Here is a 13777-nt window from a genome sequence, read left to right on the forward strand (position 1 = left end):
CGGAGGAAACCCACGCAGACACGAAGAGATTGAGCAAACTCCACACAGATAGTGACCCAAGCCGGGAATCGAAACCAGATCCCTGGAGCTGTGAAGCAACAATGCTAACCACTGTGCTATTGTGCCGCCCTTAAGGCATTACGGCAAAGTCATTTTTGGTGTAACAGTAAATAAAATTAATGTAATCACAGGTTAGTTTTGTGTTCGGCTGTGTAAAATTTGATTTTCTTTTCCTAATTTGCTTCATTTCAGCATATGCTATCAAAAGTCGGAAGGTGGAACTTTGACATTTTCTTGTTTGACCGTCTGACAAATGGTAAGTTAATCAGTGAACTTTTAGTAGGTTGGGATACATTGCTGATGAGGGAACTTATACTGTATCTACCAAAGTGTACTTTTCTCTGTCCTGTTCCATAACCGTATTAAGAAATAATAACACAGTATATAGTTGCAAGATGTTACTACTATCAAAGTGAAGACACTCTGAAGTCTCTGCAGTAGTAGCTGATCCCACAACCTTCTGACTCAGAGGCAAGAGAGCTACCATTGAGCCAAGGCCATGTAAACATAAGCTCTGGAATCATCCTTCATACACTTCTCGGAACAATCTACAACACATCTGTGTACTTTTTGAAGGTTAGGCTGTCTAAAGTTGCACACAGTATTCCAAATATGACCTTACCAATGACCTGTGTACATCTACAATAACATGGTTTGGCACATAACCAAATGCCTTTGATGAGAATGACCCAGAATTTTCGGTCAGCAATGAACAAACTGTGCCAGCCATTCATTACACTTAAACATGTACACAATATTTTATACATATGTAAAGAACAAGAGGATAGCCAGGGAAAGGGTTGATCCACTCAAGGATAGTGGAGGAAATCTCTGCATGGAGCCAGAGGAAATGGGTGAGATACTAAATGAATCAGTATTCGCCAAAGAAATGACTTGGTGAATGAGAAGCCTAGAATAGATTGCATGAGATATTCTGAGTCATGTCGATATCAAAAAGGAGGAGGTGTTGGGCATCTTACAATGCATTAAAGTAGATAAGTCCCCAGGGCCTGATGGGATCTACGCCAGGATACTGAGGGAGACAAGGGCGGAAATTGCTGGGGCATGACAGAAATCTTGGTATCCTCATTGGCTACAGGTGAAGTTCCAGAGGACTGGAGAATAGCCAATGGTGTTCCATTGTTTAAGAAGGGCAGAACGGATAATCCAGGAAATTATAAGGCTGGTGAGTCTTATGTCAGTGGTAGGGAAATTATTGGAAAAGATTCTTAGGGACAGGATTTACTCACATTTGGAAACAAATGGACTTATTCGTGATAGACTGCATAGTTTTGTGAAGGGGAGGTCGTGCCTCACTAACTTGATCGAGTTTTTCGAGGAAGTGACGAAGATAGTAGATGAGGGAAAGGCAGTGGATGTTGTATATATGGACAACAGTAAAGCCTTTGATAAGATACCTCATGGTAGACTGGTATGAAAAGTGAAGTCACACGGGATCAGAGGAGGCAAGATGGCTACAGAATTGGCTTGGCCACGGAAGACAGAGGGTAGCAGTAGAGAGGTGCTTTTCTGAATGGAAGACTGTGACTAGTGGTGTTCCACAGGGATCAGTTCTGGGACCTTTGTTGTTCGCAATATATGTAGCTGGTCTGATTAATAAGTTCGCAGATGACACAAAAATTGGTGGACTTGAGAATAGTGAAGAGGATTGTCAGAGGATACAGAAAGATATAGACCGGTTGGAGACTTGGGCAGAGAAATGGCAGATGGAGCTTAATCCGGACAAATGTGAGGTAATGCATTTTGGAAAGTCCAATGCAAGTAGGAATTATACAGTAAATGGTAGAATCCTTAGGAGTATTGACAGTCAGAGAGATCTGGGCATACATGTTCACCAATCACTGAAAGTGGCAACGCAGTTGGATAAGGTAGTCAAGAAGGCTTACGGCATGCTTGCCTTCATCAGTCAGGGCTTTGGGTATAAAAATTGGCAGGTCATGCTGCAGCTGTACAGAACCTTAGTTAAGCCTCATTTGGAATATTGTGTACAATTCTCGTCACCACACTACCAGAAGGATGTGGGTGCTTTGAAAAGGATACAGAAAAGGTTTACCAGGATGTTGCCTGGTCTGGAGGGTATTAGCTATGAGGAGAGGTTGGAGAAACTTGGTTTGTTCTCACTGGAATGACGGAGGTTGAGGGGCGACCTGATAGAGGTTTATAAGACTATGAGTGGGTGGACAGAGTGGATAGTCAGATGCCCATTCCTAGGGTAGAAAAGTCAAGTACTAGGGGACATAGGTTTAAAGTATGTGGGGAAAAGTTTAGAGGAGATGTGTGAGGCAAGTTTTTTACACAGAGGGTGGTGAATGTCTGGAATGCGCTGCCCGGGGAGGTGGAGGGCGCAGGTACGATAGTGGCATTTAAGGGGCATCTAGACAAATACATGATTAAAGAACAAATAAAATTACAGCACAGGAACAGGCCCTTCGGCCCTCCAAGCCTGCACTGACTATGCTACCTGACTGAACTAAAGCCCCCTACCCTTCTGGGGACCATTCTATATTTGTCAAGACGCCCCTTAAATGTCACTATCGTATCCGCTTCCACTACCTCCCCCAGCAGCGAATTCCAGGCACCCATCACTCTGTGTAAAAAAACTTGCCTTGTACATCTCCTTTAAACCTTGCCCCTCGCACCATAAACCTATGCCCCTGAGTAATTGACTCTTCCACCCTGGGAAAAAGCTTCTGACTATCCACTCTTTCCATGCCCCTCATAATCTTGTAGACTTCTATCAGGTCGCCCCTCAACCTCCGTCGTTCCAGTGAGAACAAACCAAGTTTCTCCAACGGCTCCTCAGAGCTAATGCCCTCCATACCAGGCAACATCCTGGTAAATTTTCTGTACCCTCTCCAAAGCCTCCACATCCTTCTAGTAATATGGCAACCAGAATTGAACACTATATTCCAAGTGCGGCCTAACTAATGTTCTATAAAGCTGCAACATGACTTGTCAATTTTTAAACTCAGTGCCCTGGCCGATGAAGGCAAGCATGCCGTATGCCTTCTTGACTACCTTCTCCACCTGCGTTGCCACTTTCAGTGACCTGTGTACCTGTACACCCAGATCCCTCTGTTTATCTAACTCTTAAGGGTTCTGCCATTTACTGTATATTTCCTATCTGTATTAGACCTTCCAAAATGCATTACCACACATTTGTCCAGATTAAACTCCATCTGCCATCTCTCCGCCCAAGTCTCCAAGCGATCTATATCCTGCTGTATCCTCTGATGGTCCTCATCGCTATCCGCAAATTCACCAACCTTGGTGTCATCTGCAAACTTACTAATCAAACCAGTTACATTTTCCTCCAAATCATTTATATATATTACAAACAGCAAAGGTCCCAGCACTGATCCCTGAGGAATGCCACTTGTCACAATCCTCCATTCAGAAAAGCACCCTTCCACTGCTACCCTCTGTCTTCTATGACCGAGCCAGTTCTGTATCCACCTTGCCAGCTCACCTCTGATCCCATGAGACTTCACCTTCTGCACCAGTCTGCCATGAGGGACCTTGTCAAAGGCCTTACTGAAGTTCATGTAGACAACATCGACTGCCCTACCCTCATCAATCATCTTCATAAAACTCGATCAAATTGGTGAGACACAACCTCCCCTTCACAAAACCATGTTGCCTCTTGCTAATACGTCCACTTATTTCCAAGTGGGAGTAAATCCGGTCTCGAAGAATCCTCTCCAATAATTTCCCTATCACTGACGTAAGGCTCACCGGCCTGTAATTACCTGGATTATTCTTGCTAAGCTTCTTAAACAAAGGAAAAACATTAGCTATTCTCCAATCCTCTGGGACCTCCCCTGTACAGTAAGAAGTCTCACAACACCAGGTTAAAGTCCAACAGGTTTATTTGGCCTGGTGTGTGAGACTTCTTACTGTGCTTACCCCAGTCCATCGCCGGCACCTCCCCTGTAGCCAATGAGGATACAAAGATTTCTCTCAAGGCCCCAACAATTTCCTCCCTCGCCTCTCTCAGTATTTTGGGATATATTCCATCAGGTCCTGGGGACTTATCTACCTTAATGTTTCTCAAGAACCCCAATACCTCCTTTTTGATCTCAACATGAATCATGCTATCTACACACCCTTTCCCAGACTCATCATCCATCAAGTCCTTCTATTTGGTGAATACTGATGCAAAGCACTCATTTAATACCTCACTTATTTCCTCTGGCTCCACGCACAGATTCCCTCCCCTGTCCTTGAGTGGGCCAACCATCTCCCTGTCTACCCTCTTGCTCTTTATATACGTATAAAAAGCCTGGGGATTTTCCTTAATTCTGCTGGCCAATGATTTTTCGTGAACCCTTTTAGCCCTCCTTACTCCTTGTTTAAGTTTCTTTCTGCTTTCCTTGTATTTCACACTTGCTTCGTGTGTTCCCAGCCTCCTAGCCTTGACAAATGTTTCCTTTTTCTCTTTGACTAGGCTCACAATATCTCTCGTTATCCAAGGTTCGCAAAACTTGCTGTACTTATCCTTTATCCTTACAGGAATGTGCTGGTCTTGAATCCCTATCAACTTACACTTGAAAGCCCCCCACATGCCAGATGTTGATTTGCCCTCAAACATCTGCCTGCAATCTACATTCTTCAGTTCCTGCCTAATATTGTTGTAATTAACCTTCCCCCAATTCAGCACCTTAACTTGAGGACTACACTTATCTTTATCCATCAATACCTTAAAGCTTACTGAATTGTGGTCACTGTTCCCGAACTGCTCCCCTACTGAAACATCTTGAATACCAGGTCCAGTATGGCTCCTTCTCTAGTTGGACTATCTACATACTGCTTCAAGAAGGATACGGACTCTTTGGACTAAACGGTTTTAGTTTAGGCAGGCATCATGATTGGCGCAGGCTTGGAGGACCGAAGGGCCTGTTCCTGTCCTGTTCTTTGTTCTTTTGCACTAGAACATGCACTAATTTCAATATCCATTTTAGTGAGACACCTTTGCCTTCTTCTGGAACCTGATTAGACATGGCAAACAGTGTTCCCGAACAGGCGCTGGAGTGTGGCAACTGGGGGATTTTCACAGTAACTTCATTGCAGTGTTAATGTAAGCCTACTTGTGACTAATAAATAAATCAACAGAAACAACTGTGTATCATCTTAACCAATCAGACTGAGGAGTTCTTAATGTGACACACAGGAAGTGTACGCTAAAACGGTTAATTTAATGCCAAAACATTTACAGAAAACAAAATAAAGAGAGAGAAAAAGATAAGAATAAGAGAGGATGTTTTTTAAAATCCTACAATAATTAAAATCTGAAGGAATGACACTCCAGACTTGTAAAAGTAAATTTTAGCACCAATGGAGACAAAACCTAATGTGACAGTTTCTGTGAGGCTCTGTCTGTTGTTAAACAGATGTTCTGTCCAGCCTTGGTAAAGAGGGCAACAGTGACCAGTGAGGTACAGTAGTGTGCAGCCACCTTTGAGCTGCCTCGAGAATCCATAGTGATCCTTGTGCCCTGTTCCAGTACATTATGGATTTTCAGTCAATACTTTATATTTTTAAAAGCCAAACAAAATGTTGCAAAAATTGGCTGCCCAAGGGCTACCTGACGTTTTTTGTTGATTGAGGTGACTCCCATATCTCAAGAAGGAACAAAAGGAGCATTCCAGACTGCTGTGGTATCAATGCCCGTTCTTGAAATTAATCAATGAGGGTATTTTCAAATTCAGTGTGTCACTCCAATATAAAGACACTGGCTGTCTCAAGGTGTCAAACAACAACACATGATGGTTGTCTGCTTCTGAACCAGCAGAACCTGTCTGCAGACACTGTTTGCCGACAGAGGCAGAGTTCCACCAAAAGTCATCAAACAAGCTGCAAGTCACCCACACAGCACAGCCACTGTCATTGATTGGCAGGGTGAGCCAGTAAGATCGTGAGACAGGCGAAAAACCGGGTTCGTGCCCAGTTTCTTGCCTCTCGCAATCTTACCGGACCCCATTGCGAGGCTGATTTTAATATTTATATCGCTATTTAAATAAGATAAGTGAGCCCAGGACATCATCATCCGGGATCACTTGCCTTAATGGCCTCACTGGTGGAGGTCCTTTGTGGCGAGGATCACGTATAGTCCCCAGCAACAGGGAACAAATGTGATGGCCTCATCAGTGGGACCAGAGGTCATTGAGGTCCCCTAGCCATTCGAGGGCAGGGGTGGTCAGTGCCCCTTGGGCAGTGCCAGCCTGGCACACTGGCAGTGCTGACCTGGCACTGCCCATTGGGCACACTAGCACTGCCAGCCTGGCACTGCCCACAGGGCACTGGGCAGAACCAAGTGGCAGGGCCTAAGAGGAGGGGTGGGGCCAGAAGGGCAGGCAGTGCATGGGGAGCTGCACACTCTGCATCAGGGATCGCCGGGGCAGCAGTCGACTGGGGAGGATGAACGGGGGCGGTGATCGACTGGAGTGAGGGGAGTCAGTGGTGGCAATTGGCCAAGGGGGGTAAACGGGGGTATCAATCGACCAGACTGGGTGAGTCGGGGGCAACATTACCTGGAAAGATGAATGGGAGCAGCGATCGACGGAGGGGACCAGGGGCGGCGATTGGCTGGTGGGTTATCGGGGGCAGTGATTGGCTGTGGGGGGCTCAGAGGGGTGCAATGTTTGGGGGGTGGGAGTTCGATGTCCATGGGGGAGTGGGGGAGTAACAATCTCCCACTGTACTGTGTACGTTTGACAGCTAACGCTCTGTCGCATTCAGCAGCCGGCTTCTCAGCGTGAATAGGCTCCACCCACTCCCCCTACTGGCGATAATCACACTTTGCCGCCTTTTTTTTCAATGTGATAAGATTTTATTTATTCTCTCGCCAAAAAATGGAGATGAAACTCTCCCATTTTCACACTCGTTCGGCACTTAGAAATTTTTTTGTGAGATTGCGCCCTCATGGTATACCTGAGGTCACTGGGACCTGGACAACTGGAGCCCATTTACCAGCGGGGAGTTTCAAACCTTTGTGAACATCGCATCATTCGTGAACAGCCCTGTCATTCATCATCAAATGGTTTGGCTGAGCAAGCAGTCCAAGTATTCGAAAACAACATGAGAAAACAAATGATGGGCTCTTTGGAAACGTAGCTTGGATGTTTCCTTTTCAATTATAGGACAACACTGCACATGACAATGAAATAGCCACGATGGAACTACTGATAGGTCGATGCCTTCGGACCAGGCTTAGGCTTACTTGCCCAAGTCTGGGTGGCAAGATCAAAGAAAAGCAAGAAGCCCAAAAATGGGGCCTGACAGGACCTTCAAACCGAGAGACACTGTGCACTTACAGAATTTCGAAGGTGGCTCCCCGTTCATCCCAGGAGTTGTCCTCTCAAAAACGGGACCAGTGTCATACATGGTAAAGACTTGGGAAAAGACTGAAAAAAAATGTCGATCGCCTCCGCCGTCAAGAACCCTCCGCAGGGGTGACTACTGCATCGGACACGCCACCATTGGCACCTTATACACCAGCCTGCGGATGAGAAACTCCACCTACGGAAAGCCCAAGCAAGGTCTACAAGGACTCAGCCTCAGAAATGGAGACAGAGGCAGCGGAATCGCAGTCAGAGATCGCCAGCAAGAATGAGCCCCCTGCAGTGGCCCAACATTCCACAAGGAAGAGACATTCTCCCACTCGGTATACGCTCCCCCGAGCAGACCCTGCAAATGACAGAAATGAGGCCATGAGCCAAATGACACAACCTGCCCCATCACCATAGGAGCAAGGGGGGAACCCTCAAATTCGATGGGGGATGGATGTGATAACCTCGACGAGTGCCATGGAGAATCTCTAATTCATCTCCCTGTGGGGCTCGTTGTATATGAGTCCCCATGGTAATAGCCTGCCCACGTGGAAGTCATCACCCGAGTCCTTCATAAAATAGACACCGGGAAGGGTTTGCAGAACTATTGTCCCGGATGGATGGGAATTGTGCATCTATACCACGGAGTAGTGGCTTGATTTTGTATTTAACAATAAATACCATTCTTTTCCAATCAGGCTTCCTGAGTTATTACACTGTTCAAATTTATAAATTTGAACTTGAACTCCTGACGATCTCTTAATGAGCTTTTCAGGTGTTGATTGGTCTTAACTGGGAAGAAAGCAGAATTCCTGTCCTGCCCTCTCCCCCACCTTGATGATTATTGCACACTGCCCGGCACTGGCATTTTTGGGTCCTCTTCCCGCCTTTGCCTCTGATCCTGACTTTGAGGGGACCCAAAAATTAGGCTCCATGTGTTTCAGTGCCAAGTCTCTCAGCAAAATGGAAGCATAGCAAAATTTCTGGAGGAGCAGAGCATCTCGGACAGCCGCTTCCCAATCTCTGTGTTTTACTGCACACGTGTGGTCACCGGAAGTTGTGGTCTGATTTATTCATTAATAGCAGTGAGCTCTGAAAGCCTCACTGTTATTTTTACTGCAAAATCTTGGCTAATTGATAACTTTCCGATTGCCATATGAGCCAATACACACCGTGTTAAAATACATGTACCAGCCCATCTCCCCTTTTCTGAGAAAGGATGTCCTTTTCGGGGGAAGAGTGTTCTTGCTCTCGAGGGAGTGCAGCGAAGGTTTACTAGGCTGATTCTGGGGATGGCGGGACTGATGTATGAGGAGAGATTGACCTAGGTTAGGATTGCTTTTGCTGGAGTTCAGACGAATGAGGGGGAATCTCATAAAGACTTATAAAATTTTAACAGGTCTAGACAGGGTAGTTGCAGGGAGGACATTCCTGATGGTGGGGGAGTCCAGACCAGGGGTCACAGTCTGAGGATTCAGGGTAGACCATTTAGGACGAAGGTGAAGAGACATTTTTTCACCCAAAGAGTGGTGAGCCTGTGGAATTCATTACCATAGGAAGTAGTTGATGCCAAAACATTGAATGCATTCAAGAGGCGGCTGGATATAGCACTTGGGACGAATGGGATCAAAGGTTATGGGGAAAAAGCAGGATTAGACTATTGAGTTGGATGATCAGCCATGATCGTAATGAATGACAGAGCAGGCTCGAAGGGCCAAATGGCCTCCTCCTGCTCCTATCTTCTGTGTTTCCATGTTTCTATGCAATTCATCCATATATCTGAATTCTAGCCATCTCCCTCACAGTTATGATCTCGCCATGAAGTTGGATTTGACAAGCGGTACTTGTTTTTAATGGGGGAATGAAGTGGGGTAGGCAGGGGAGGAGGAACTTGTAATCCACCTTCCCTGGCAGAAACAGAGTGGGAGGGCAGTTAAGATACCCATGCAAGTCCTGTTCCCACCATCTTAGTTTGGATCTTTTGTAGGGGCCAAGACAACAAGCGTTCTCCTTCAGGCCTCACATAATAAGTCTAGGTTTCTGCTGTCTCAGACTTCACCCACCTGCGAGTCTACTCTTTTCCCCCATGGCTTTGGGTACCCATGTGTTCGGGTAGTTTATTCTGATACCACAAATGTTCACAGTCCAGGAGGAGGCGATTCAGTCCTTCATATCTGTGCCAGCTCTCTGCTATATTAATTTAAAATTAATCCAACTACTCCACTTTCTTGCCATTGCTCTAAAACTTCCTCTGATTCAAACATTAAACCAACTTCAGCACTTTGAGTCAAAGCATTCCATCCTCCAGTAGATGGACTGAGAAGAACTTACTTTACTTCCGGGCTGTTCTAGTTTTTATTCCTCTTTCGATCATCAACAAAATTGAAACACAAAAACTGGAATTCTCCAGCGGTTCACGCCGGCAGGATTCTCCGGTCCTGCCGGCAGCGCACCCCTGCCTGGGGGTTTCCCGCCGGCGTGGGGTGGCATCAATGGGAATTCAATTGGAGTGGCACAGTGGTTAGCATTGCTGCCTCACAGCTCCAAGGACCCAGGTTCGATTCCCAGCTTGGGTCATTGTCTGTGCGGAGTTTGCACGTTCTCCCCGTGTCTGCGTGGGTTTCTTCCGGGTGCTCCGGTTTCCTCCCACAGTCCAAAAGACGTACTGGATAGGTGTATCGGCCATGCTAAATTGTACCCGAACAGGCGCCAGAGTATGGCGACTAGGAGATTTTCACAGTAACTTCATTGCAGTGTTAATGTAAGCCTACTTGTGACTAATAAATAAACTCTGCTTTACTTTAATTCCCAGTGACGGCAACTGGACCAGAGACTCCCGCCGCTAGCAAAGCACCACCTCTCTCCGGCAGTAGAAAAGGGGCTGGGAGGCCGGAGAATTTCGCCCAGTCAGCTCTCTATCTGGGAGTAATATTGTGCATCAGCATAATCCTGATAATATAGGATGACCCTGTAATTTATTGCTTTATTAAATGTCAGTGCTAAACTGTGGACTGTATTAATTAATTGATGAGGCGCTCTTCCTTTATTTCAGGGAATAGTCTTGTCACCCTGTTGTGTCACCTGTTTAATCTCCACGGTCTCATTCATCACTTCCAGTTGGATATGGTAAAATTGCACAGATTTTTAGGTAAGTCAAATAAATGTATGGAAGTATTAAATATATTAGATGTAGCAAGTCTAATATTATTGCTGAAAAACTGTTGATATATTTTTTTAATATAAGTGTCACGAGAATGACAATGCAGTGCTCACAAAGGCACTTGTTTCTTGAATGTTGTAGGTGCTTACATTGCTACCTATGTGCTATAAAATGAGGCCACCTCATTTAACTAAATTACTGGTGAATATTCGTTTCCATTGCAGTCAAAGGAATTAAATGTCAAACACTGTGTATAATAGGTAGCCAACCCAATACCGCCTGTTTAGCGTCACTGATCAAGACAAATTTCTGTCCTCTGGTTTCTCTTAGAGGACTGCTGGTCATCCTTAAATGAGAACTGACTGGTGCTTTTTTAAATGGCAGAAGGAAGATGTAGAGGCAGAATGGCAGCAATCTAAGGTGTTGCCCTGGATTTTCAGGAGGTGCTTTGGGATGTGGGTAGATCTTTTCAAAGCTAAGGGGAGCCCTCCAGTAAAGTATACTGTCAGATCAGCTTGAATGGAGCTGGTAGAAATGGACAAGATCTTGTTCAGCTGCAGTTGGGTAATTGCATACAGTTTGGGCACTCCATTGTAAGAAAGAGATAAAATCCATGGAAAAGTTACAATGTTAATTCACTAGGATGTTGCAGTCAATAGTCATGAAGAGAGACTTGTGAATTTGGGTCTTTTTTCCATTCAAACTGAGATGTTTAATGGGTGACTTGATAGAAATATTTAAGATTATATATCGTTGTGATGAAGCAATTAATCTTGGATTGTTTCCAATTATGAGAAAGATAGTGATCATAGTCAGCTAAATTGATTTGGATCTGGAGCATTGGTGGGCAACCAGCTGCCTGGGGGCCACATGTGGCCCATCTGAGTGCGGTCCACGTGGCATTTTGTTGACTGTTGCCCACGCGCAGGGTTGCCGCATTCCACTGATTTTCATCCACATAGTTTCTTTCCTACCGGTATGACTGAATGCACACGTAAAGCAAGTGAAGTGAGGTGCATGCTGATTGCACGCAACATTACCTGCAAGAACCATGCTCTGCATCCAAAGTGTAAATATTTATTTTGTCTTTATCATTTGAAGTTGATGGTAGTTCTATTAATATGTAACTGATTCAGCATTTTCTATTACTCGGTGTGAAATATGCGTGTATTAAAGTATTTAATTCTATTCACGGGGTCATGATTAGTAAACAAGTCTGATTTCAATCTTGCTGCCCACTGAGATGAAGGAGGGCCACTCATGCTACCCACTCACTGCTCTCGAGCCACAATAGGCTAGATTTGGTTCAACTACACTTCCTCCCTTAAATACATTAGTGAACCAGTTGGATTTTTACAACAAATTTAACAACCTCGTGGATAATTTTACAGATCCCAGTTTTTTTTAATTTTCAGATTATTAATCTGAACTCAAATGATCAAATTCTATGGTGGATTTGAATTCATGTTCTCTAGATTATTAGTCATGGTCACTGCACTAATAGATAGTAGTGGAGAAGCCACTGACAGATTTCTCAACTAGTACATCAAGGAAAGAGAGCTCATTTGGCTGTATTATTTCAGAGGTGAATTTGAGCACAGGGGACCAATAAGGTGGGAATGAAATTCTTACATGCAACTGCAAATTTAAATATCGCAAACATATCATCTACGTCTCGAAAATATGCAAGGGATAGGAGGTTAGATGTCATTCTATTGAAGATGCGTTTCTCATAGAAACCAACAAAGTTGCAAAAATACAGTGTTACCATGGGATCCCCTCTCGGCCCAGTTCCAGGAAACATCCTTATCGGTAAACAGGACCCAAGTCCAAGGCAGCATGTTTCTTTTTTCAGCAATGCTCAAAGTTCTGTCCTACCGAATTACTAATAGTTAAGTGGGATAAAGTCAACAGAGCAGGAAGATGAGTTTCATGACAAGATGAACTTTGAAAAGGTGTGAGGGGGAGATAGGAGAGAAATTAGGGAAAGACATATTAAAGGCTATAGCACATAGATTTGGATTGGTGGGCACTTCAGCCCCATTGAGGGTATTAGACCTTGGGGCACATAATGCATGGTACACATCAGGTGTTTAGAACTCTTCACTGCCCTGTTATGTGGAATACCAGCACCTGATGTATAACAACATAAACAGGGCAAAAGCAAACCTTTATACCAACTTATAAATTGGTCAAAAATTCAACTTACTTTTTTTTGCTTCTCTTTATGTTGGATTTACATTTGAGAAGAAAAATAATTAAAGTATGTGCTGCTGATTTTGGATGGACATTTTTTTGTGTTGGACATGACCAAGTACAATATTTATTTACACTGGTCAGGCCACATTCCTCTAAACGTGGTTCAGTGTTGCATGGAAGTAAATTGGGTTGATTTTGTTTTTAACTTATTTGCTTGTGAGGAAGTAGATTTGTAATTGAATATATCATGCTTTTTTTTAAAAAGCCAAAAACGTGATGATAGGAGTGAGTTCATCCCTTGAACTGCTGGTTTTTCTTCTCAGCCACAGGTGGATGTAGGGTTGAAAGTAGGCAGTTCCCTATCAGGGAAGACAAAATCAGAGATCTGGTGACACTTTTGAAGATCTAGTCGCTGATTCAGAGTGGCATTAGTGGAAGTTTGAGAGGAGTTTACATGGCTACACTTGCTCCATGATCCTGGGAGGAAAAGGCTGAGGAAGATTAATCTCTCATTTAAAAAAAGAACTGGTTTACATTCTGATGAAATATCATGCAGTCTAGTTTCATAACTCATCTTGATTCTGCCAGATAACTAATTAAAAACAGACATGAAAGGAGAAGGATGTGGTGGATGTTGACATTCTAGGACATGTTGAGATAAAAGGAGAGGTGGTATTGGAGGTTTTGAAAAACATTAAGGTGGAGAAGTCCCCAGGGCCTATGCCAGAATACTGAGAGAGGCGAAGGAAGAAATTGCTGAGGCCTTGGCCAAAATCTTTGTATCCTCTTTAGCCACGGTCGAGGTACCAGATGATTGGAGAGTAGCTAACATTGTTCCTCTGTTTAAGAAGGGCAGAAAAGACAATCCGGGAAATTACAGGCCTGTGAGCCTTACATCAGTGGTGGGGAAATTATAGGAGAAGACTCTTAGGGACAGGATGTACTCACATTTGGAAGAAATTAGGCTTATTAGCAAAAGACAGCATGTTTTGTGAAGGTGAGTCGTGTC

At 44.4% G+C, this 13777-nt stretch overlaps 1 protein-coding gene across 1 annotated transcript in view; it reads left to right on the forward strand.

Moving 5' to 3' along the window:
• The window catches only part of LOC144493522 (3',5'-cyclic-AMP phosphodiesterase 7B-like), a 139281-nt gene that overhangs the window by 98040 nt on the left and 27464 nt on the right, over positions 1-13777 (forward strand). Inside the window, exons 5-6 of the mRNA XM_078212569.1 lie at positions 253-316; positions 10462-10557. Of these exons, the coding sequence (XP_078068695.1) occupies positions 253-316; positions 10462-10557 (160 nt within the window). The remainder of the gene's footprint in view (positions 1-252; positions 317-10461; positions 10558-13777) is intronic.

The sequence above is a fragment of the Mustelus asterias genome, chromosome 5 (assembly GCF_964213995.1).
Source record: "Mustelus asterias chromosome 5, sMusAst1.hap1.1, whole genome shotgun sequence".
Classification (NCBI taxonomy): domain Eukaryota; kingdom Metazoa; phylum Chordata; class Chondrichthyes; order Carcharhiniformes; family Triakidae; genus Mustelus; species Mustelus asterias.